The sequence below is a fragment of the Xenopus laevis genome, chromosome 8S, assembly GCF_017654675.1.
Source record: "Xenopus laevis strain J_2021 chromosome 8S, Xenopus_laevis_v10.1, whole genome shotgun sequence".
Taxonomy (NCBI): domain Eukaryota; kingdom Metazoa; phylum Chordata; class Amphibia; order Anura; family Pipidae; genus Xenopus; species Xenopus laevis.
The window spans coordinates 79,615,291-79,641,987 of NC_054386.1; the positions used below are offsets into that span (position 1 = coordinate 79,615,291).

Here is a 26,697-nt window from a genome sequence, read left to right on the forward strand (position 1 = left end):
TTTCAAAGTCCACTAATTGACTCCAAATAGGTTCTAGGAGGTTCCCCATAGGCTAAAACAGCAATTCGGCAGGTTTTAGATGGCGAATGGTCGAAGTCGAATTTTTAAAGAGACTGTACATGAGGAATTTAGATTTTTTGCAAATTCAAATCAAATTTGGACTATTCCTTAGTCGAATTACACAAAAAAAACAAAAATTCAAATTTTTTTCATTCGAAAATTCATCTAAACCTTTGATAAATCTGCCCCTAATTGAATTTTAACTAATCCCAAATCAAATTTCACAAAAAAAACTCAAGAATTTAAATTCGAATTTTCACTTCTGCCCCTTAATTTCACCAGCCCCAAGTTTGCACAAAAAAAATCTTTTCTTCTTGGTGAAATTGGGAGTAAAAGCTCTAATGACAGCAGAGGACGGTCTGCAAAAAGTATTTTTTTTAGTTCATGGCACATGAGCACTGAGCTACTATTATAAATGAAGTCTGAGGAAACATTGGGATCTGAGGTGTGAGAGAGCTTCGTGAGCAACTAACACGAAACAAAAAGTTTGTTTCTGTTCTCTACCACAGGTAGGCGGTGCGAGCAAAATCTGAGCGTAACAACATTGTCACGCCCACAAGGAAGCTACGTGATGCGTCACTGCAATTATGCGTAGTCGTGACGTCAGTCTCGCGTGATGAGACTTGGCGCCGGGATTTTGTGAAAGATAGGAACAGGAGGTTTTGCGGGGAACAGAAGCTGTAAGTAGCTTTCTTGGACTGTGTTAGTAAAAGCGGGACTTGGATTAGATATTATCAAATAGATTGTCTCTGGTAACAGTGATGGAGAAAGCTTTTTATATGGGGGGTTGCTATGGTTTATATATATATATATATATATATACACTTAAAATCCTTTTTAGTTTGTGCCGGGTAAGGTTTTAAAAACCAGACACAATGTTATTATAGTGTGTGGACATCAGTGGAGCAGAGGAGGGAGGCCGGGGAAATAAATGCACAACATGGACAGTAAAACATTGAATAGTAGAAAAGGTGACAGGCCATGTTGGGATGCAAGGTGGGGGAATGCTTGGAAAGCTTTACGAGGTGCTGAATAAGATGGCAGGCTTTAAAGGCAAACAAAATCCCATTTTTGCTTTCTTTAATGAAAAAGAAACATATCTCCAATATACTTTCATTAAAAAAATCTGTACCGTTTTTATAAGAAACCTGACTGTATGCAGTGAAATTCTCCCTTCATTTACTGCTGTGGATAGGAATTGTCAGACGGTCCCTAACTGCTGAGCAGGGAAACAATCATACTTATGAACAGCAGGGGGAGCCCCCACCTTACTTCCCAGCCATGCAAAACTGGAGGAACTTTGTTTCCCTGTAGAGCAGTGGACGAATTTGTAGAGATTTGTATTGGGTTTTATGTTTGCCTTTAAATCCCCTTTACTGTTTCCAACTCCAGCTGAAGGGACAAAGATCAAGGAGCCAGGTTTAAACAGATAAACTGGGATTCTATTTGGAGGATTATTTTGCTGCAGCCACAGGTTCTGCAGAGGACCCAGTGCAGTCTGTATATTCTGATTATTAATCAGTCTTGCTGTATCGGCTTCTGGCAGATCTTATTTCACTTGTGCTGTTTTGATAATGTAGGACGACCCCCAAAGCTGGCCATAGACACAAAGATCAGATCGTACGAATCGAGGATTCGTACAATTTTCAGACTGTGTGCGGAGAGTCCCGAAATTTTCGTCCGACGGAGATCGATCGTTTGGTCGATCGGACAGGTTAAAAGATTTCTGTCGGCTGCCAATTTTTCAGAGGGAGACTGTCACTAGCGTGGTCAGACATAACTTTCGTACAATTGCTGTCAGGGGCAGGACATCGGCTGATCTTTTGTACTTTATTTGATCGGAATGGTTAGCGGCAGGTCGGGAGATGGGGGAAGTCCAATCGTACGATGATTCGTACAAACGGATCTTTGCATTTATGGCCAGCTTAAGCAGCCCAGACCACATTGAGCATGTGCACAGCCTATAGGCTGCTCTCAAGTAGAAACTTCAAATATGACTGTTGCATTCTATGTTTAGGTAGAAGTTGTCGACCAACCGGTGTTTGGTCTGTCTTTGGTATGGCTGTGGCGTGAGTCTTGGAGAATAATATTCCACAGGGAACACAGTTGTTTATTCTCGTGTAAAGGGAACTGGTAAAGGTTAGTATATATTATTAATATAATTGCAAACTGGTAAATTTAAAATATATGAAATATTAACAGAAACCGTTTAATATGGTTAAAGTGTTGAATTTAAAATAAGTGAAGAGCGTTAACTAAGTAGATATTAATAAATCCTGGGTTTTAACCAATCCCTTCAAGGCATGGCTTTATGCCATTGACGGCATCTAGTGACTGGAACTAACCACAACTTCCCTATGATAGAGGCCACTCTATAGCTTCTCCTAATACCTGTCGGATCAGGATCCTATTCATTTTAATCAGCTATAGTTTAATTTTTTTTTAAAAATGTTTAGAAGGTGACAGATGGACCTTGTTATAAATAATGGACTTATAGCACCTATTTTGCAAAGCATGCTTAAATGCAGATCATAGCTGTATCACCACAAACTGAATTTTGATTCAGTTTACAGAAATTTACTGTTACCAAAAAGGTTCCTTTTATACCTTCCCTTCTTGTTATTAATGGCATATAAATAAAAGGCTGCGATCAGTTTTAGACTTATACTCCAGATCTGGTTATTGGAGTTTCTATTCACCTGATTATACGTGCACAGCATAAGCATATTTGGACTCCTTTATTGGGTTCAATTACATTTTAAATCCCTTTTGTTAACCCTTATCTTTATTTCAGTCATGGCGGTCAGTATGGCATCCCAATTCTTCTCCCAAGAGGAGGGGACATCAGAAGTTGTATCCACATCTGAGAGGGTAAGCGTGTACTGTAGAAACCGGATGTATCGTTGGAATTATAAAGGCAAAGAAAGTTGTGATGCATTTCTCATCTTCTGGTACCTTGTAATTTTTTTAAAGTTCAGTTTAAAGGGGGTTATTTACTAAAACCCGAATGCAAAAATCACAAAAAATTAGTGTTTTTTTTTTTTTAATTAAATCGGACTTTCAAAAAAAAAAAACACAAATTTTTCGGAATTTAATAAACCCAGAGGATGGAAAAGTCTGAATCAGAAAATCAGGCATCTCTGGCCTGTCGAGGCTGCATATAAGTCAATTGGAGAAGTCCCAATGATTTTTTGATGTGCGCTGGGTTTTGTGCAATACCCCAACGTTTTCTGAGTTTTCAGGCAAAAATCAAAGTTTTTGGGTCAGAAATAATCCGAAGAAATGGTAAAATCGGATGTAAAAGCAAAGCAAATTGAGTTTGTAGAAGAAAATATTGAGATAGATTCGGCCTTAAATAAATAAATAACCCCATAAGTGTTTTGAATCTCAGCCTGTAACAGTCAAATTGGTCAGTTTTTGATTCTACCTCTTGTAGAGTAACTGGCAAATTGCAAAACTTTTTGTATCTAAATCCAAATCAGTATGTCGGAGGGCTTAGTGAGGTCATGGCAGACAGTCGGTCACCTATAGCAACAAGTCAGCAAGTATCTTTTACAGTCACCTTCATAATAGAAAACCTTTTATTTGTTGCTATGGGCTACTGCACCTTGGCAAACTTTGTGCCATTACTATGGGGAATAGTCGCTTACTGGATTATGAACTCAAAACTAATAAAATAATATTTTATCTTAGGTTGTGGAATTATTGAATATGGCTGCTCTTGCTACAAATGATACAAAAATTACCATGCTCAAACAGGTGAGAATCCATTCTTTATATCCTATTATCTAAAATAATAATACGCCAAAAGCAGAGAGAACTCAAATGTACCAATTTTATTCACAGGTTCAAGAACTAATCATAAACAAGGATCCCACTTTGCTGGATAACTTTCTTGATGTAAGTGGAAGTTCTAGGTGTGGTAAGCTGTTGCATTTTAAACTTTTAACAATCAATAGTTTCATTTTCGTTACATCATTTTTTTGTTCCTGTTTGTCTAGGAAATAATTGCTTTTCAAGCAGACAAATCTGTAGAAGTCCGAAAAATTGTGGTGAATTTCATAGAAGAAGCTTGGTGAGTTAAGAGGGGAATAGAAAGACTTTTTTTTTTTTTTTTTTTTTTAAAACAACCCAAAAACATGGCATCTTCCAAAAATATCCTATATTTTGGACATAACTGCATCTGATTTGGTTAAACAGGTTTAAAACCATATATGATACATATGAAATAATATTCCTTTCCATTAGTATATGAAAAAGAATCTTTCATCTAAAGAATTTTAAAAGTACCTTTTACTTAGACACTGGGCATCCTCAAAGGGGTTGCTGCAAAAGTATTGGTTAGTTGCATATGAGTCAACTGGGGGGGGGGGACTAGGGGCATATTGGTATATTGCAAAAAGCCCTTGTATAAATATATGTAATGCTACATATACCTAAGCAAAATTTACTGATACAAATGTAAAGGTATTTACACCAAAAATCTATAAATCAAAATGCTTATTGAAACAGCTAAGAAAATATTGTATAATTGGTAATATATATTTACAATACTCACATAGCCTTGTTGGGAGAGATCGGTGCAAAGTCCCTAAGGTGACTTCATTTGGTTTTTATACAGTTGTATTAATGGCTATCAAAAGTTAAGTAATCATTTTGTTAAGCTCAGTTTTTAAGTTTTTAGTTTTCTACATTTTTTTATATTTATCTCCCCCCCCCCCGCTTATGTTACTGTATATCAAGTAGGGATGCACCGAATCCACAATTTGGGATTCGGCCGAATCCCTGAATCCTTTGTGAAAGATTCGGCCGAATACCGAATCTGAATCATAATTTGCATATGCAAATTAGGGGCAGGAAAGAAAGAAGAGGAAAAAATAATTTTTTCGTGGCGAAAAGTCACATGATTTCCCTACACGCCTCTGTTTTACATATGCAAATTCGGATTCGGTTCACCAAACATAAGGACTCGGCCGAACCCAAATCCTGCTGAAAAAGGCAGAATCTCGAACCAAATCCTAGATCAGGTGCATCCCTAATATCAAGCAAATATATAATTATGTTAAAAAGATTTTTACTCAATCACATTCAATTGTTTAGGTGAGCATTTTACAGTATCTCCATTTAATAAACCATGATAGCTCTTTCAAACATCATTTAGGACAATTGATTTATATTTAGTGCTTGTTTTCCCATTGGCCATTTTTATTTCAAGTAGATTTGACATTGATAATTGTAGAAATGTTTGCACTTACTTGGCTTCAATCCACTCTTTCCAGTAAACTGGATAACGAGCTTCTCATTAAATTAATTGCCAACCTCCATATGCTGCTGAAGGATGAGAACGTCAATGTGGTGAAGAAGTCCATTCTGACCATGACTCAGTTGTATAAAGTGGCTCTTCAGGTAATAATGGATGTTAATTCACAAGAATTCTTTTGTGTTGTCTTGTATTACACATTCACTGCTGTACACTGACTTTGTTTTAGAATTCTAATTTGTATACATTTATAATGAATAGCTAAGTACCGTAAACTATGATATTGAAGAGTTGTTTAATTTTAGATCTTTGTTCAACTTCCAAACACTTTAAAGTCAATTGTTTTCAGATTGTTTGCCAGAAAGTTTCATTTTTCCTTTTCTTATGCTTTCTCTTGCCTTGAACCACCATTTTGTGATGGTCTGTGTGCTGCCTCAGAGATCGCCTGACCAGAAATACTTCAACTCAAACTGTAACAGGAAGAAGTGTGGAAGTAAAGGACAGAACTCTGTCTATTAATTGGCTCACATGTCCTAACATGTATGGTTTGACAGTTCTGTGAGCCTCCTGTCAAATCGATCAGTGAGTTATAACAGCGTGTTTGCAATTAGTCCTGTGAGCGAGCAGTGAGTAGGAAGCGCAGGAAGAGAATGGAGAGAAAAGATAACACTGTTATAACTCACTGATCGATTTGACTTGAGAAAGAGCCCAGCTCGAAACATGTTGTGACACAATAAAGCACTTGAGTTTTGCAGTAAAGTTCTGCGCATTGGACCTATTATTAACCACCACCTCTCTCTACATGTGCCAGCATAAGCCAAAACATTCATCATATTGTTACCCCCAAGCTGCACCTATGCCAGTGGCAGACAAAAAAATCTATCATATTGCCCTGTATTTGTACCTGTGCCAGCAGGAGCCAAAAATCCATCATATTGCCCAAACATCTGTGTACCTGTGCCAGCAGCCACCATATTGCCCCATGTACCTGAGCCAGCAACAGCCAATCCCACATATTGCCCCTGATTTGTACATGTGCCAGCAGGAGTCAAAAATCCATGATATTGTCCCCAAATATGAACCTGTGCCAGCAGCAGCAGCCAAAAATCCATCATATTGCTCCTAAATATATACTTGTGCCGACCGGAGCCAAAAATCCACAATATTGTCCCCAAATATGTACCTGTTCCAGCAGGAGCCAAAAAGCCATCATATTGCACCAAAAATCTGTGTACCTGTGCCGGCAGACACCATAAAGCCCCATTTACCTGAGCCAGCAGCAGCCAATCCCTCATATTGCCCATCCAGATAACATTTTGAGATCCAGATTAATGCAAAATGACTTCTGGACTATCTTCAAGTTTCCCATCCTAAAAGGAAGCTCACAAAGACTGAATTCCTGTTTTGGGTCAACCTACCTTTGTGAATCTGGATTTTCAGCTATGAAAATTTTAAAATCTAAATATAGAACACATTTAAATGATGATCATCTGGGAGAATTCACGAGGCTGGCTGTAACAAACTACACCCCAGATATTCAAAAACTGGCAGAAAACATGCAGTGCCAGATTATATGGTTAATATTAATAAAAATTATGTTTGCGGTACTCTTCACTTATTGTGTTGCTCACAGACAAGTTTTTCATCTGATTGTGGCTCACAGGGTGAAAAAGGGTGGGGACCCCTGCTTTAAGCTGTCAACTGTTGACTTTTGGGCTGAATTTGTTTCTTATGGGGTTATTTCTTATTTCTTTTTTTATTTTGTCATTGACTGTTCTTTTCTGCAGTGGGTTGCTCGCTCCCGCCCTCCATCTGAGCAACAAGAATCATGCTGGGACCTTGTAACGGAGATGGCCGCAGACATTCTCCTCCTGTTGGAATCTGATAATGATGGCATGCGCACTCATGCTGTAAAATTTGTAGAAAGTTTGATTGTCACCTTGTCACCTCGTACTGCTGACAGTGAAGTTCCAAAAAGACAAGATGGGGACATCAGCCTAGAGCAGATCCCTCCTGACCACCAATTCCTTAAATATAGTAAGTTTATTATTAACGTTATGTCTCCTATGTCCTACAGTCTTATATGTTCCTCTTACATTTTCTTCACCCATTATTCTTCAGATACGTTGCGAGATTTAGGGAAACAAGCTGTGAAGGAACTTCTTAAGTTCATGGCTCATCCTGCTATCTCCAGCATCAACCTTACGGCAGCCCTTGGATCATTAGCATCAATTGCCCGTCAGAGGCCTATGTTTATGGCAGAAGTTATCCAGGCTTATGAGACCCTGCATGGTAAACACATGTTCTTGTTTGGAGTTATGATAAACATAACCTGCCCTATTTTAGACTTAACGTTTACTAATATTTGAGGCTACTTTTTAAACAGTAGTGCATCCTAGTCATATTGTGGCCCTATGTAATATCCAAATAATTATACATTTTTAATGCCATCCTCTAACCTCTCTCCTCACCTCCACAGCAAACCTGCCCCCTACGTTGGCTAAATCACAAGTGAGTAGCGTGCGGAAAAACCTTAAGCTGCAGCTACTGAGTGTATTGCGTCATCCATCATCTTATGAGTACCAGGGACCCATAAGTACTCTCCTGTTAGACTTGGGTACCAGCCAGGGAGAGATAACCAGACACCTTCCTCCCCCAAGGGACAGCAACAGGAAAAGAGCCCGAGAAGATGGTGAAGGGGGACAAAAGAAGAGCCGTACAGGTAAGATAACTGGATATGTTTTTCTCACAACAATACAGTGGTGCGTAAAATATCTTGGGGCACAAAGGTACAAATAAAAAGCGCATTGATAATCCATGGCATCAAAAGTCTTTACTTTTTGGGGCAGATTTATCAAATTGTGAGATTAGAACTCCCCACAGAAAAACTCATCTATTCATTCCTATGTGATATCAATTGATGAACTCGATTGATAAATACGATACTAAAAATCCCATAGGAAAAAAATAGAAAGTGAGTGAGTTTTTGTGTGTGCAGTTCTCACACTTTGATAAATCTGCCCCTATATGTAGACATTCCACTACCTGACGACGATGATGATAAAGACACGATGCAGCTTCCAACCATTCCTGCTCCTGCACCAAGCACACAGTCCGCTACAGATATCACAGCTGATTTTGTTCGCCCACTGCTTTCTCCAGAGAATGTAGCAAACCTGGTAAGTACAGATTTCAAAGTCACTGTTTATTATATTCCAAGAATGTAGTTATGCTAATGCTCTTGTGTTTTATTAACTGGGCAAAATAATCTTTTAGATTCTATTTGAGTTTATACAGATTTTAAGGATGATATTCCTTAACTATTATGTAAGAAAAATGTCTTCTCAAACACATGATGACCTTTTTCTGTCTTTTTCGTAAACTTTATTTTTTTTTACAGCATTCCATAGCTGAAGAAGGGAAATGCTCTTCACTATCTGAACCCCCACAAATTTTATTTCGTATTACAGAGTTCCCCATATCTACGCAAAGATGGCAATAATCAGTTTTACTTTTACAGAACGTAATGTGCATTTTTGTAGTTTGTGCCATTTGCAAAGTTGTACAAGCTTCTCTGCATTTTAGCAGTTAAAATTATGCAATTAGCCTGTGCTATTATGCATTTAGCTCTGAAAGTCACTCAACCTAGAAGCAATTTGGACTTGGTAGCACTATCTTCTCTGTTGCCTTACCTTATTTTGTATTGGGATAAAGCTGTCCTATGCCAAGTACTGAGTTTCCCTAATAGAGGAGTTTGAGTTTCAACATATCCATAACCTTGTAATTTCCTACTTTTATCCTATATCCAAGCATCCTAAAGAGGCAGCATTTCATATATCCAGTACAGAATGCTTAATGCATCCATCAATATATATAATTTTTTTTAAACGTTTTTATTTTGCATTTCAATTTTAACAATACAGGGGGGGGGCAGCCCCTTTAATTAAAGGAAAACTTTACCCACAAAATAAATACTTGAGCAACAGTGTATATCAAATTATGTGGCATATTAAAGAATCTTATCAAACTGGTAAATGTATATTTAAGTAAATATTTCCCTTTTACAACTCTTGCCTTGAACCCCCATTTTGTGATGGTCTGTGTGCTGCCTCAGAGATCACCTGACCAGAAATACTACACCTCTAACTGTAAGAAGAAGTGTGGAAGCAGAAGACAGAACTCTGTCTGTTAATTGGCTCATGTGAACTTAACATGTATGGTTTGCTTGGTTTGTTCGTGTGCACTGTAGATCATTGGATCCCAGGGGGCTGTCTTTATATGGCAGTTTTCTATTTATAATTACCCAATGGAACACACTACTAAAAAAGTATATTATAATGAAAATGGTTTATTTTCATGAAGCAGGATTTTATATATGAGCTTTTTTATGCAATATCTTTTTATAGAGACCTACATTGTTTGAAGGGTATAGTTTTCCTTTAAGAAAGGAAAATTTTTAGAAGAGACAAGTTGAGGGGAGGTTTACCCAGCTGAGAACATTACACAAATATTCCTACTGCATCAATCATACTTTTCAAACGGATTCCCGGGGCACTGTTAAGGCAATGCATTCACCTCCAGCCATGGCCCCCATATGGCTTTAAATTTATCCTTGCCTAAGTTTCTGCTTGGGTAAGGAGCCATTAATACGTTTTTTTTCCAAAAGTTCAACACTAGTGGCCTTATGGATTTCCAGTGTAGCAATATTGACATCCATCAATAATAATATTAACAAGCAACAGGAATCCCTTCTGATGAGAATTCTTTTGGATCAAGGGCAAAAGTTATTGATCAGTGTTCAGCGATTTAAGAATCTATCACTGCAGTGGGAAGATTACCTCTCCCAGTATGCTTGAACTCTTTATTATATGTTGAAGCATGTATTGTATTCCAGCAAAAATCACAATATTGTTCAGGATGGTTTTGTCCACAAAATGTAAGAACAATTGCCATTTGTTGCAGTAATATATCAAACTTGATAACATGATTTATATAGTGCTGGTTATGTTTATAGCCTTACAGCATTAGGGGCAGTTTAATCTGGATCTATTTTAAAGTTCCTGTATGTTTTTGAAATAGAAAAACCAGAATACCCAAATAAAGCCTGCATCATTACAAGGTATACAACAACAAAGTCTGTTCACTTAGTGCCCAGGCCAGAATGGAGAATGGTGGACCCCACTGTGTTAATGACTTATCATGCAACCTGACAACACAAAGTCTATCTATTTTCTCTATACGCTGCTTTAGATTGGTGACAACTGTAAACCGTAAATAACATTTACGGAATTATGTAAGCAAAGACTGGTGTAGAAAATGGAACTCTGAAGGTGACATGTAAAGGAGTAGAATTACTGGTAGAAATGTTATCAGGCTTTTATGTGACTCACTGACTTCATTTGTGCACATCAGAATTGCATGAAATAGAAATATTACTACCTTCATAGTAATTACCTTTTTAGACATCATTTAGAAATGTTATTGAACTCTTTTCATATCTGTTTATTGTGCTTAGGTGCTCATCAGTATGGTATATCTACCGGACTCCATGCCTGCATCCTTCCAGTCCACTTACACTCCAGTGGAGTCAGCTGGGACTGATTCCCAGATTCGCCATCTTGCTAGACTCATGGCTACACAGATGTCAGCAGCTGGCATTGGTCCAGGTACATTGTGGTTAATAAGAGTGAATATGGCATAAGTTATATGAATAGAAAAAAGTTCAAATGTGCTAACAAAAAATATGTAATGTATAGTGAAGCAGAAGAGTAGCTGGGGTTTTAGCCGACATTACTAAATGTGGGGCGATGAGGAGAAATAGTTCATTGTGATAAATAGACGTTTTAAAGTTAGGAGCCATAACAGGATTTACAAAAAATGGTTTTCCACATTGTAGCACCACATATCTATTTCTGAAATTTTCTGAAATCCTAGGGGTTGAGCAGTCAAAAGATATTCCAGTGGATGTAGTGGAGGAAGAGAACATCAAGCCCGAGGGACTGGTGATCAAAAGGCGGATCTCTGCACTTACCAAAGGACAAGCTATATCCGTTTTGGGATGTCAGAGTGAGAAAACTAAGGAAGAAGAAGAAGAGGAGGATGATGCTCCACTTGCCAAGAAAAGGCCTGAGCCCATACTTCCAGCAACTCAGATTAGGTAAAAATGCACACACACTGCCTTTGTAGAGAGATTTTTTTTAAAGCCTAACATAGTATATAGTCTTGTCTTAATACATCTGGTGCTAATGTGACCTTAGCATGATCAAACTAGAGAGCTGTTAGTGGACCCACACTGCACCCTAAGGCACACGTTCATACTCTTGTACTTGCAACATGTGCTCAACCTGCTATGTTACTTATTGATTGGCCCAAAACCCCCAAAATATATGTGCCATTCATGTGTATTATAATTCTTAACACACTTTCATTCACCATAGAACTCACCACACTTTCCTCCCTTGTTCTAGGCCTTCTGGCGTAGGAGGTCGTAAGAAGGTATTTCGGTTGAAGGAAGTCACAGAGCCACTTACAGATGTTCAAATTAAATCCTTAAAATTGGGAGCTGTGCGGCGGATCCTCCAGGCAGAGCGTTCAGTGGGTAGTTCGGGGGCTTCACAGGTAAGAATCACTGTATAAAAATTAGATGCTACATCCAGTAGCAAGGGAACAATATTAACACAAATGTAAATCTTGTACTACAGATGCGAGTGAAGGTTCTGGCACGTCTTGTGACTCAGCTAGATATAAGTGTAAAAGCTGAGGTTTTGTCCCACTTTCTGAATGATCCTCGAATGCGACTTGACCTAGCTTTGGCTTGGCTGTACCAGGAATACTGCGAATACCAGTCTGGTGCAGGGGAAGAGGGATACCAGGAATGTCTTATTGGGATATTAACTGGTTTGCAAGAGCGGCCTGACCAGCGAGATGGGTAAGCAGAAGTACTGTCTGATCTAGGTTCTAATTATATGAGTGAGATTTCAGTTTGCAGTTTGTAAGCAGAAGAACTGTCTGTTCTTGGTTCTAATAATATGATTGAGATTTCAGTTTGCAATTTTCTAAAATTATAAATTCTGTTATTTCAGCCGTCGTCTGGAATAGACAGGTTATTGCCAGTTCAGACCCAAAAGTATTGAATATATTCCCTAAAGAGGCAGCTTTTCACCTGTAGTGAGTAGGGTTTCTGTGTTTTACATTTTAGGGTCTTTACAAAAGTTGTCCTTGAGGCTCCTTTGCTCACAGACTCTGCTCTGGATGTGTTGCGGAAATACTGCGAGGATGAGGTATGGATTTTAGACTCCTCCACTAACTGCAAGAACAATGAACTTAATAATATAATGCCTGTTTTTGCACTTTTGTCTAGTACTCCTAATGCTTTCCTTTATGTGCAGGGGCGCAGTTACTTGGGTATGTCCACTTTGCGGGATTTAATCTTAACTCGCCCAGCACGCCAGTTCCAGTATCTGCATCTTTTGCTGGATTTGAGCTCTCACGAAAAAGATAAGGTAAGACACCAAGACTTTAAGCAAACTTTGGTTAACAGTTTCTGTCAAGGATTCTTATTTCTTCAAAACCTTTTGTTTTGTTTATCAGATTCGCCAGCAGTCACTCCACTTTATTAAAAGAATGTATGAGAAAGAAAGTCTTCGGCCATACATTGAGAAATTTGCTCTCAATTACTTGCAGCTTTTAGTCCACCCTAACCCACCATCTGTTCTTTTTGGGGCAGATAAGGACACAGGTAAGTGGTTATTATGTCTGTGAGAAGATGTACATGTACCATTTAAATCTCTCTATTCCTATTGTTTATGTTATGTCCCCATTAATGTCTCTTCCCACTTTTTTTTTTTTTTATGTTTTAGAGGTGGCTGCTCCATGGACTGAGGACACTGTAAAGCAGTGTCTCTATCTGTACCTGGCACTGCTGCCACAGAATCACAAACTGATTCACGAGTTGGCGTCTGTCTACACTGAGGCCACAGCTGATATCAAGAGGACTGTGCTGAGGGTCATCGAAACACCAGTAAATAAGTTGAAAGGAAAACTGTAAATCTGGAACTTGGGGAAGGAGGAGACATAATAAGCAGCAACAACAAAATTGACAGTACCTGAAAATTATGATTGGGGTGCTCAAAACTGTATTAAAGTGCAAGTAGACAGTCACAAGTGTATCAATTTTATGCCACTTGTTAATCCCAAAATCAAGTGAGGAAGAGGCAAGGGAATGTACCTTGAATATACCTGCAGTTATATTATTATACATGGTGGCAGATTTGCACACATTGGAATAAAAAAAATTATGAATGTTGGGGGGGAAAAAGCTACAGTTTGGGGAAGAAAATGCAGTTGGAGAGAGAGGACCATAAAAATAGGTTTTTACTATAGTGATACATATATAATCTAGTTTGATCAAATTGAAGGGAAGTGAAATGTGAACATTTTATCCCTGTTTGTTTTATAGATAAGAGGGATGGGAATGAACTCCCCTGAATTGCTTCTGTTAGTAGAAAACTGTCCCAAAGGAGCCGAGACTTTAGTGACTCGCTGCCTGCATATTTTGACTGACAAAGGTAAGTTTACCTACAAACAATAGTATTTAACAGTTCTGCAAGGGTCATCTGTAGATATTTTCCAGAGAAATGACACTAGTGTGATGGGAGACCCAGGGAAAATTTCTGAATCACTTAAAGTGATACTGACACTAATATTTTTCTTTTCAAAATACAAATCTACATTAAAAGTTACCTATTGGTCATGTTGATCGTTTTTCGCGCATAGTTCTGCTTTTGTAAATAATTGTCACTTGAAGATCCTAAACCTGACTTTTTTGCCAACCTGACTGACCCTTCTTAACCTGTCAGAGTTTCTAATGCTAACAGACTTCTGCTTCACAAATATGGCAGCCCCCTCATAGAGGAACAGGGTAGTATGAAAGGTAATGTAAAAGCATCAGGCAAATACTTTTATGGCAAAATTATAAAAAGCATTCAAAGACAATTTTATGATAGATAATAAAAAGGTTTTTTTCTGATGTCAGTATCTCTTTAAAACCAAGTTAACTGTTGTAAGGGCAATTTCATTAGTTACTAAACCTGTGTTTTGCCACTGATTCCAATAACATTTTTAAGTTGTTGTATTTTTTTATCTCTCTAACCTCTGACAAGTGGAAATTGCTTTGTGTATATTTGTTGTTTGTAGCTGTGTTTATATCTACTTGTATTTATCTCTGCACATTTTGCAATTCTGTCAACAGTGCCTCCATCCCCTGAATTAGTAAAGCGTGTCAGAGAGCTGTATCACAAGAGGCTCCCAGATGTCAGGTTTTTGATCCCTGTGCTTAATGGACTCGACAAGGTAAGAATTCAGTGTTACAGAAACAGGAAATCTTTAACAATATTCCAGCAGAACGTCACTGTTCATTACTGCAGAAAAATGTATGTGTGTATTTATAAAGCACTACAGGAATACACAGCACTGAAACATTTTACATTGTAGAAAAGTACAAGACAAGATACGTTCTAGTGCTCCAAATGTTAGGATCTGACTTTCTTTTTAAAGAGATTTACAGAGAGTTTCCTACAGAGGAATTCACAAAAATATTTCCAGACTTTTAAGGGACCGCAGGTTAGAAGGGTTTAGATGTGAGATAGTGGTGAGTGTGGATGGATGATATGGCCAGGAATGTAGAGTAGGACAAGTGATGAAAACTAGTGAGGAGCAGAGACGTGAAGGGCTTTGAATGTTGCCAAAACAATTTTGAATGCAGTCCTTTGCTAACAGGCAGAATAGGGATTTTACCAGGGGCTGATACAGTTTATATCTTAGGAAAGAGCAGGAGGATTCTAGCAGAGTTTAACATTAATTACAGGGAAGAGAGGTGGGAATCTAGAAGACCAGTTAGTAGTAGTTTGCAGTTGTCCGATTGGGATATTAAAAGGGCAAGGGATTAGTATTATAGCTGTGAAAGAAACTGGTGTATCTTGGCAATATCACATAGGGAAAACAGATTTTGGTAGTGGCATTAATATAGTTACTGAAGAAAAGGAACTTGTCAAAAATACCCCCCAGGCAGCATACTGAATTAACTGGATTAATGCCATAAATAGTAATGATAAAAGTTGGTAAAGAGTCAGGTTTGGGTAGGAAAACTGAGCTCATTTTTAACTAGCTTCAGTTTTCGGTGTTGTTGTATTATCCAAGAGAAGATTGCTAGGTGGCAGTTAGAGATCTGGGTTTGAATGTCTTCTGCATGTATGTGAATTAAGGCCAAATGATGAAATAAGGTCACTCCTAAAGTGCAAAAGGAAAACAGCAGAGGGCAAGCCAAGTACAGAGCCCTGAGACGCCCCAACTTTAGGCTGAACTAGGGAAGCCGATTTGCTAGCTAAAGCAAGAGAGATGGTGCGGTTGGGTAGGAAGAAAACCATGAAGCAGCTGACTAGAGAATAGTGTATTTACATTACAATGAATTTATCAACTGTATCAAACGCAGTGGATGAGTCCAGAAGAATGAGAATAGTGTCATGTCCTTTGGCAGTCTGTAGATCATCTGCAACACTACATAAGGCAGTCTCAGTAGATTGTACAAGTCAAAAAGTAGACTGCATAGGTTCCAGAAAGATGATTCAGGAGTTTAGTGGCTAGGGGTAAGACAGTGACAAGGCATTAGACAGGCTGTGTCTGTAGCTATGTTTTTTTTTAAAAAAATGGAGTTGACACAGGCCTGCTTAAATAAAGAGGGAAAATTACCAAAAGCTCAAAATGAACTGATTGTATGAATATTATACATAGATGGGGAGGCGTATTTATAAAGAGTCGAATTCATGTGAGTTTTTTTTAAACTTCCTTAAATTCGATTGAATTCGAAATTCGACTGGGGGAGATTTATTGGAAAAATCAAATTTTTCAAACCCCGACAAATTTTCCAATCCGAAACTCGAAATCGAATTCAATTTCAATTATACAAAACTCAATTCGAGTTTTTTCTCTGAAAAAAAACTTGAATTTCAGGAAGGCTACCAAATTGATCCCTGGATCTCTCCCATTAATTATACAGTAATTTGGCAGGTCTTAGGTGGTGAATAGTCGAATTCTTAAAGGACCAGAGTAGGATAAATCTCGGAAATCAAATTTTTTTTTTTAAAAAAAAAACTCGAATCGAGTTTGGATAATTCCCTAGTCGAATTTGAGAGTTTTGGCCATCATTTTTTTTTTTTTTTTAGAAAATTCGAATTTTCAATTCAGCCCGTAATAAATCTGCCTCTCAGTGTCATAACTATAGAGGAGGCAAAAGAACAGGGGCTTGCGACCAGTAATGTACATGAAATCATTGGTTTACTCACAGTTTGCCCAAAAGTGCCAAGAAACTATATTATTTCATGCATAATACATATTGTTTCCCTTCAAAGGAACTGTTCAGCGTAAAAATCAGTGTAAATAGACAAGCAATTGAAAAGAAAGAAAAGAACTGACCCATATATCTGCACCTACCCATCATTAATACAAAACTCCAGTGAAGCAAATTATTAAAACTTAACCTTTAATAGATCGTTAAAAACCACGTCTAGAGAGCACAATTAAAAATGAGGTTAGGTATAGGAGGCTGACTGACACGGCAATAGCGGGTTTTAGGGGAAATGTGCTAATTGCACTTGAGTCGGTCCAATGTAGCGGTTGGGGTCCAAATGGTAGTAATTTGGCACATAGGCCAAGTTATACTTCTATCAGGCACAGCCCAGGATTACCCCGCACCAAACCAACCCCTTCACCCACTTGAGGATCCCTCCCTTGTGGTATTTGGTTGAAGGAGTAAGAGCCAAGGTAGCATCAGCGCTGAGGCACTTAAATTAATTAGAAGCAACAATGTAGCCGATAGTATCCGACCCACGGATCACTGCTTTACCCACACCAAATCAACCCCTTCACCAACTTGAGGATCCCTCCCTTGTGGTATAAGTTGGTTGAGTGAGAACCAGGTTAACAACGGCACTGAAGCGCTTGATTTCTTCAGAAACTAAATTATATCAAAAAGTATCAGACCCACGGATCATTACCATTGTCCAACCCCTTCACCCACAAAGATCCCCTCCCGATCCGTTAACCCAATTGAGCCAAAACTGTGTCCCTATCAGACGCCTGCCTAACCAGAACTAAAAATGCGCCTGACGTGCGTTTCACCCGCCAAATTGCGGGCTTTGTCAAAGGCAAAAGAAGAGCCGGTATTACACTTCTATTTAACACCGCGGAAGAGCCAGTAACCGTTTGAATTCGGCCAATCAGAGGGTTACACTACATCCTCTGCAGCGTGACGGAGTAAGAGCCAATCAACGCACCATACATCACGATGGGGCAGGATACTGTCAGAATGTAAGCCCTGCCTGCTATGACAGATCGAGTATTGCGCAGTCTGTGTAATCGCAATGGCCCAAGGCGCAACAATGTATCACGTCTGATTACATCCTTTATCCAAGGGAAATGGCAGTTTCTTTGTTGCAAAACATATTAACCAAAGTAGCGATATTGACAGGTTGCGCATAATAGTATGTTGGCAATTGCACAAAACACTGTAGATATATTATAGAAAAACGTAAGTATTCAAACATCAAGGGGATATGCATATATCATCCTCTAATCACACTTTGACCTGTGTAAGAAAGCCCCAGGACCGTGGGGCATTAAAGGTGCCTAACAAGTATGGCTTAATGAAAAGAGCTGACATGTGTCAATATTGGCGTAGCATAATATGTTGTAGGTACTGACTGTTGCATCATGAACTACTAGATGAATATGTTCATAGTGATGCTCTCATTGAGACCATTAGGGCTCAATGCATTCATCAAGAATATCCACTCGCTTTCTCTGGATAAGAGAGCTGTTTCTAGGTCACCCCCTCTTATACCGAGGGAAATTTTCGAAAGGCCCATTGCTTTCAGACCAAAGCTCGAGTGGTTGTGGACTTCCAGAAAATGTCGACTAACCGGCGGTAGTTTTTTGTTTGCTTTTAATAAATCCAGGGCATTATTAATACTATAGATATGTTCCATCAATCTTTTCTTGAAAGCACAGTTGGTTTTGCCAATATATATTTTCTTACAGGGACAAGTTAGCATATACACAATATTATTAGTATTGCATGTAAAATAGTGTATGATCTTATGCTTTCTGCCAAATCTATCAACCACCTGATTTTGGTTATGCATATATATGCAAACTTTGCAATTGCCACATGCAGAAGTCCCATTCACAGATGTCTGAGATTGTTTAGAGAAATGACTCTTAACCAGCCGATCTCTAAGATTCGGCGCCCGTCAACAGCAAGTTAGGGGTCGTGGGCCCACCATCGTAGAGAGAACTGGATCCGTATGTAAAACATGCCAATGTTTCTTCAGAACTGAGTCAATAATTGGCCATTGTTTGCAGTAGGTGCCAATAAATCTAATAGGTTGTCCAGTATTCTGTGGGTTACGTTTACTGGTTTCCAATAGAGAGTCTCTAGGGGTCTTAATCGCTCTAGTATAAGCTTGATGGATCACGTTCTGTGAGTATCCCCTATGTTTAAGACGTTCAGTCAATTCACTAGCCCTCTTACGAAACAATCCTGAATCAGAGCAATTACGCCGTAACCTCAAAAATTCACCTACTGGGATACCTTTTTTAGTAGACATTGGGTGATGACTTTGAAAGTGAAGGATAGAATTAGTTGCAGTGGCTTTGCGATACAAGTCAGTACCAATAGTACCATCCTCCCTAATCATGATTGTGATGTCAAGAAAGTCAATGCTCTCCTTACTAATGGTGTGTGTAAGTTTGATATTAAGATGATTAGTATTCAGGCATTGCAGAAATTTACTTAAATCCTCACTGGTGCCAGTCCAAAGAAACATAAGGTCGTCAATATAGCGAAACCAATAAGATATGTATTTGGTATATTGCGCCATATGATCACCAAATACACTATTAGCCTCCCACCAACCCATGAACAAATTAGCATATGTGGGGGCGAAGGCTGCACCCATAGCGACACCCCTGATCTGTAAGTAAAACTTATCATTAAACACAAAGAAGTTATGATTCAGGCAGAAATCAGTAAGATCTGCCATGAAATCTATAAATTGACCATCCCAGTCAGATTCAGTCTCCATGAAATATCGTATCGCTTGCAAACCCTGTTTATGGGAGATGGAGGAATACAGGGATTCCACGTCACATCCCACTATGTAGGTGTCTCTGTCCACCTTAACTTCCACCAATTTCTTGAGTAAATCCCCAGTATCTTTAATATATGAAGGAAGAGTGATTACAAATTTACGTAACTTCATATCGATAAATTGACTCGCCTTTTCACACATGTTCCCATTACCAGATACAATTGGTCTGCCAGGAGGTTTTGTAAGACTTTTATGTATCTTGGGGAGCATGTAGAAGGTTGGAGTCACCGATATGTCATTATGTAATGCTTTCGACTCAGTCATAGTAATGAGTCCAGTTTGTAAACCATCTGTAATCAGATTATTGTATATAAGCCTAAACCTAGTAGTCGGATCATTAGGTAATTTTCGGTAGCATGCCGTGTCATTAAGTTGTTTCAATGCCTCCGTTAAATACATCACCATAGAACTACATTACCACCCTTATCAGAGGGTTTTATGATCACATCTTGCCAAGAGGATATTTGCTGTATGGCAAGCCTTTCCTCCCGGTTAAGATTATCGCAACCCTGGCTGGGTATATTCATGAAGTCACGCATGACTAATTCACCAAAAGTGATGACTGCTGAGCTTAAATTTCTAGGGGGCATGTATTTACTTTTTGGTTTAAATGGCCTGATAGGGTCACCTTGTTCAGCCAACAAATCGGTTAACTCAGATAGTGCTTGGTCAAAAGCTATCTGCTCAGTAGTGACATCGATTACATGATGTGTCAAGTCATGTGGATTAGCTGGATCAGGGATAGCCATCAAAGGATTGACTAACACTGTCTCATTATGGTTAGAGTCTTGATGAAAATGCTTTCTTAGCAAAAGTTTACGGCAGAACAAAAATAGATCCTTATTGAGGGTAAAGGGATTTATGTCACAACTGGGAGAGAAAGATAACCCCCTCTTCAAAACTGAATTTTGACTTTCAGAGAGGATATGATCGCTCAGATTCACGACATTTAGTGTCTCTTGAGTTCTCCTGTTTCTGTTTCGATCTAATAGGTCCATATTCGGCCGAATTACAATTGTATGAATCAAAGTAATTGCGAATTTGAATCTAAGTTTTTCCCCCCCAAAAAAACTTAAATTTTTTGAAGTCCACCAATTGACTTCTAGCAGGTCCCCCATAGGCTAAAACGGCAATTCGGCAGGTTTTAGATGGCGAATGGTCAAAGTCGAATTTTTAAAGAGACAGTACATGATAAATTTCGATAATTGAATTTTTTTCAAATTCGTATCGAATTTGGACTATTCCCTAGTCGAAGTACACAAAAAGTCGCTCGAATTTTTTGAATTCGGAAATTCAACTTGACCTTTGATAAATCTGCCCCTAAATGTTAGTCTAGTTATTCTGTCACAATAATTGCTATCTTTTTCCTTCTGCAGAAAGAAGTAATTCAGGCATTACCAAAACTAATAAAGCTGAACCCAATAGTGGTGAAGGAAGTATTCAACAGATTGCTGGGGACACAGCATGGTGAGCCTCTTATTTATACTATAGAAATGTTGAACTAATTAGACAGTCAGATTTGTGTACAGCAACAGGAAATATTTGATCTGAATGAGCAGAACAACTTATGTTTAAAGGAGAAGAAAAGGTTAAAAGTAAGTAAGCTTTATCAGAAAGGTCTATATAAATACACCAGTAAACCCTCAAAGTAATGCTGCTCTGACTCCTCTGTCAAAAGAAACACCATGTTTCTTTCCTTCTATTGTGTACACATGGGCTTCTGTATCTGACTTACTGTTTTCAGCATAAACCTCCAGGGCAGGGCTTGAGCATGCTCAGTTTGCTCCTCTCTCTCTCCCTCCTCCCCTCCCTGCTGTAATCTGAACCCAGAGCTATGAGTTAGCCAGGAGAGACTCAGGCAGGAAGTGCTGTCACAGCAAGCTAATATGGCAGCTGCTATCCTAAACAGTTATTTCTCTGCATTTTGTTTTCCTGAAATCTAGACGTATATTTCCTTTATTTTAATTTCATGTGTGGTTTGAGGTTGGAGGATTCAAAAATAAGACTTTGGTTTATAATCCTATGTCTTTTCTCAATATTTTCCAGGTGAAGTTAGTTCCTCCTTGTCTCCTTTGACCCCTGGAGATCTTTTGGTTGCTCTTCATAACATTGATTCCAGTAAATGTGATATGAAATCGGTCATAAAGGGTGAGACTACCCCCTAAAATACTGTACTACTTCTAGTTGATAACCTGTTTTCTGCTTATATCATCAGCCTTTCTGTGTGCAAGGTACATTTTTTTTTTTAATTCCACTCTCTTCTACAGCCACCAACTTGTGTTTCTCTGCCCGCTCTGTGTACACATCAGAGGTTCTTGCTGTGGTCCTTCAACAACTGATGGACACCACCCCTCTCCCTATGCTTCTTATGAGGACAGTTATCCAGGCTCTAGGAATGTATCCCAGACTTGGGGGATTCATCATGAACATACTTACTCGTCTCATTTATAAACAGGTGTGTAAGAGGTGCTTCTTTGGGTAAAAGATTACTGGTTTGACAAAAAGTGAGGTCTTCTAAATAGTTGTAGTAAATATTTCACTGTTTAGAGATAAGTATACAATAATAAGTTTGTGAACCTTAGTTGTACTGTTCTTCATAACTTATATAAATACTTTTTTTTTTTGTTTGGCTCAAGCTATTAAAGGATAACTATACCCCACGGATAATGTAGGTTACATATCTATCTAGTGGCCAGCAAAAACAACGTATCATCATCCCTGCAATATTATATGTGAATATACTTGTTTCCATTTGTTTCTACAGTAGCTTTAAATGTGGCAGCTCCAAAAAAACTTTCTCTCACCTATATTGGGGGACACAGGCACCATGGGGGATGAAGATCCTGCAGCTTGGAGAGTGGACACTAAGAGTTAAAGTTGACTCCTCCTCCTCCTCTGGGCTTCATCCCCTGCCTCCTCCTACTTTCTCCAGTTTCTTTTAGTGTCCTCAGAGGAGAACATGGACATCACGGTGGCTGGAGCAAATGATCTTACTTCGGTGCGGGTCATGCCACAGGGGGACAGCGCTTACTTGTATCCAGTGCCCCTCAGCCAGACGTCTTCAATTGTGCCAAACTGCCTTACCGCTCTACGGAGGCTGCAGGCAAAGCTCCATTTTCCCCCTGAGGCTGTGGTTACCGCTCCACGGAGGTCTGCGCCAGTCTTTTCGACAGGGGAGGTCGTTGGTTTGAGCACACATTCCTGGCTGTACAGGTAGGAGAGCTACCTGCTTCCCACCCTTGTTGTTTTTAAAAAAAAAAAAAAAAAAAGAGGCGACCTTTTTTTCGGCCCTTTCGGCAGGGACAAAGAGCGAAGCCTCAGCCTGAGAAGTCAAACGCGAATTTTCGCCAGAGATACCACAACAAGCGGGAGTCCACCTGGTCCTCTACCAAGGGAGCTACCAAGCCTTCCCAGGACAAGTCTACCTCTGCCTGAAGATGTGCCCACCCCTGGAGGGCTTCTTCTAGGCGGACGCCTAAGGACCTTCCGGGAGGTGTGGAGAAGTCTAGTCAGGGACCAATGGGTCCTCCAAATAGTATCAGAAGGATATCTTATAGACTTAAATCTACATCCTCCAACCAGATTTTTCATATCCCGGGTTCCTCTAGGAAGTCACAAAAGAGAAGCCTTTCTGAGGGTCATACTCGATCTTGCAGACTCGGGAGTCATTCAACCGGTCCCACAGTCGGACAGGGGAAAGGGTTTTTATTCAAACCTATTCATCGTACCCAAGAAGGATGGATCTTACAGACCGGTGCTAGACCTAAAGACTCTCAACAAGTTTGTCAAGGCATACCATTTCAAGATGGAATCAATACAATCCGTCCTCTTGTCCATGGAAAAGGACGAATTCATGTCTGTAATAGACATAAAGGACGCATACCTCCATATCCCCATCCACCCAGCCCATCACAGATTTCTGAGATTCTACGCAGCAGGGAAGCACTGGCAGTTTGTGGCGCTCCCCTTTGGTCTATCTTCGGCTCCACGGGTCTTCACGAAGATCATGGCAGCAGCACTCTCAGGATTCAGACTCAAGGGAATCAAGGTGATCCCCTATTTGGACGATCTTCTAGTGAAGGCCCCCTCCCTGACAGTGGCGACCAATCACACAACTCAGGTCATACAGGTACTGTCTCAGCTGGGTTGGATAATCAATTACAAGAAATCCACACTTCTCCCAACACAGAGAATGGAATACCTAGGTGTAGTTCTCGACTCCAGAGTAGAAAGGGCCTTTCTGCCAATGGAAAAGATCAGCACCCTTCAGAGAAGGATCGGGTACCTCAAAACTTCCGACAAAATCCCACTCCGCACAGCAATGCAGGTGTTGGGCACAATGGTGGCTTCGTTCCCCGTAGTACCTTATGCTCAATTCCACACCAGACTGTTACAGCAGCTCATACTACGGCACCAGAGGAAGAATCGACAACACTTAGACAGACAGGTTACGATTCCGGAACAGGTCAACCTTTCCCTGGACTGGTGGCTGCAACCTCACCGGCTGACACAGGGAAAACCCTTCCCCTCCCACTGTTGGACGATACTAACAACAGATGCCAGCTTACGGGGATGGGGAGGAGTCCTAGGCCAAGAAACAGTGCAAGGACTCTGGAACCAATCGGAGAAGCTTCTTCCCATCAATCTACTGGAGCTCCGAGCAATACGATATTCCCTCCAACACTGGACAGACCTTCTGCGAGGAAGAGCAGTAAGAGTACAGTCAGACAATGTGACAGCAGTGGCCTACATAAATCATCAGGGAGGCACAAGAAGTCTGGCGGCCTTAGCAGAGGCAAAAAGTATTCTGACATGGGCAGAGCATCATGTTCCGGCAATATCGGCAGTCTATCTACCAGGGATAGACAACTGGAAGGCGGATTACCTAAGCAGAGAAACGATAGATCAGGGCGAGTGGAGTCTGCACCCAGAAAGTTTCCAACTAATCGTGAACAGGTGGGGCCTACCAGAAGTCGACCTGATGGCGTCTCGGTACAACCACAAGGTACCAAAATTCGTAGCCAGAAGCATAGACCCACAGGCTTGGGCGGTCAACGCCCTAGTGATCCAGTGGACTTTCTCGCTAGCCTATGTATTCCCTCCTTTAGCTCTCATACCAAGAATACTGAAGAAAATCAGGAGGGAGAAGGTTCATACGATTCTGGTGGCCCCCTATTGGCCCCGAAGGCCGTGGTTCGCGGAGATAGTAGTCATGGCAGGAGACATGCCACTACATCTTCCTCTGAGAGAAGATCTACTTACACAAGGGCCGATTGCCCACCCGAATTCACATCAATGGGCTTTAACGGCGTGGCTCTTGAAGCCTTAGTGCTGGAGGCTTCTGGAGCTCCTAGAGAGGCTATACCCACAATGTTGCGAGCTCGAAAACCAGTTTCGGCTAGAATATATCACAGAGTGTGGAAAACTTTCATTACTTGGTGGGAGTTGAGAAAGACAGATCCAAGGAAGGCGAAGGACAGGGACATTCTATCCTTCCTCCAGGAGGGTCTCTCCAAAGGATTAGCCTTAAGTTCCCTGAAGGTTCAAATCTCAGCACTTTCTATCCTTTTTCAACGAAAGATAGCATCTGGAGACCACATCAGAACATTTTTACAAGGGGCCACTAGACTAGTTCCCCCCTATAAGTACCCTGTTCCTCCTTGGGACCTAAATTTAGTACTATCAGTTCTTCAAGAGGAGCCTTTTGAACCACTAGATGCAATTCCATTACTCACCCTTACGGAAAAGGTAGTTTTCCTTTTGGCTATTACATCGGCTCGAAGAGTATCCGAACTAGCGGCACTATCGTGCAGGTCTCCGTTCATGATATTCCATTGTGACAAAGTGGTCCTGAGACCAACACCAGAATTTTTGCCTAAGGTCGTTTCGGAATTTCATTTGAATCAGGACATAGTTGTTCCTTCGCTCTGCCCCGAACCAAAGAATGTTCATGAGAGACGCCTAAACAAGTTGGATGTTGTTCGAGCCCTCAAGGCATATATTGAGGCCACAAAGAAAATTAGAAAGACAGACTCTCTCTTCATCCTTACAGAAGGTCGAAAGAGAGGAATGAGGGTCGCCAAGTCGACTATAGCGAAATGGATTCGCTCCACAATCATCAGAGCTTATGCAGTAAGGGGTAAACCAACCCCATTCAAGATCAAGGCACACTCTACACGTTCAGTCAGCACTTCCTGGGCTGTTCGACACCAAGCATCGGCTGAACAAGTCTGCCGGGCCGCCACTTGGTCTTCTCCACACACCTTCACGCGCTTCTACAGGCTGCACACCCAAGCTTCAGCTGAAGCCAGCTTTGGGAGGAAGGTGTTACAAACAGTTCTTATGTGAGCACTGTAGGGGTAAGGTCCCGCCCTCAGGGGTTGCTTTGGGACATCCCCATGGTGCCTGTGTCCCCCAATATAGGTGAGAGAAAGGAAGATTTTTGTACTTACCGTTAAATCCTTTTCTCTCATCCTACATTGGGGGACACAGGCCTTCCCTCCCTGGTTTAGATAAAGATGGACCGTAGGTCATCTGGAGTTTTTTCTCCCCGTTGGGAGTAGTTTTTTCAAAAAGGTTAATAGGTTAATTTTTAAGGGTGGGAGACTCCTTCTCTGTATTTTGGGTGATATTTTGGTACTCCTTCTTCGGTCAGAAACTGGAGAAAGTAGGAGGAGGCAGGGGATGAAGCCCAGAGGAGGAGGAGGAGTCAACTTTAACTCTTAGTGTCCACTCTCCAAGCTGCAGGATCTTCATCCCCCATGGTGCCTGTGTCCCCCAATGTAGGATGAGAGAAAAGGATTTAACGGTAAGTACAAAAATCTTCCTTTTATTATAGGGCCACTAGACCGATTTGTTCAGTGTGATTTCAGTGACTAGGGCTTGTGCTGAACATACTTTATTATTTTAATCATAAAAAACATATGTTTTGTGATTTCTTGAGCTATGTAGAGCAAACATTAAAGCTGCTTATATTTTGATCTTTGTGATGTAGATAATGACATATCCAGAGCTCAGATAATCCCCCTGCACAATGGACTTCTCTATCTGTGTTCTGATAATCTAATTATCTATCTCACAAAGACCAAACATACAGTATCTTCAGTTTTCCTGTTTGCCCAGTTTATTACAAGAATTAACAAAAATAAATAAAAAAGCTATGGAGCGCAAGTC

At 40.1% G+C, this 26,697-nt stretch overlaps 1 protein-coding gene across 3 annotated transcripts in view; it reads left to right on the forward strand.

Moving 5' to 3' along the window:
* The first annotated feature begins 586 nt into the window (after positions 1-586).
* The window catches only part of sympk.S (symplekin S homeolog), a 29,651-nt gene continuing 3,540 nt past the window's right edge, over positions 587-26,697 (forward strand). The window contains exons 1-24 of one of the 3 annotated variants that reach the window (XM_018231840.2): positions 587-740; positions 2,078-2,199; positions 2,855-2,931; positions 3,754-3,819; positions 3,907-3,960; positions 4,062-4,135; positions 5,340-5,466; positions 7,108-7,357; positions 7,442-7,612; positions 7,800-8,042; positions 8,354-8,499; positions 10,836-10,986; positions 11,255-11,477; positions 11,788-11,938; positions 12,022-12,248; positions 12,519-12,600; positions 12,709-12,822; positions 12,911-13,058; positions 13,180-13,340; positions 13,779-13,887; positions 14,571-14,671; positions 20,901-20,991; positions 21,571-21,672; positions 21,792-21,979. In XM_018231840.2, the coding sequence (XP_018087329.1) occupies positions 2,857-2,931; positions 3,754-3,819; positions 3,907-3,960; positions 4,062-4,135; positions 5,340-5,466; positions 7,108-7,357; positions 7,442-7,612; positions 7,800-8,042; positions 8,354-8,499; positions 10,836-10,986; positions 11,255-11,477; positions 11,788-11,938; positions 12,022-12,248; positions 12,519-12,600; positions 12,709-12,822; positions 12,911-13,058; positions 13,180-13,340; positions 13,779-13,887; positions 14,571-14,671; positions 20,901-20,991; positions 21,571-21,672; positions 21,792-21,979 (3,054 nt within the window). In that variant the 5' untranslated portion in view covers positions 587-740; positions 2,078-2,199; positions 2,855-2,856. 3 annotated transcript variants of the gene reach the window in all.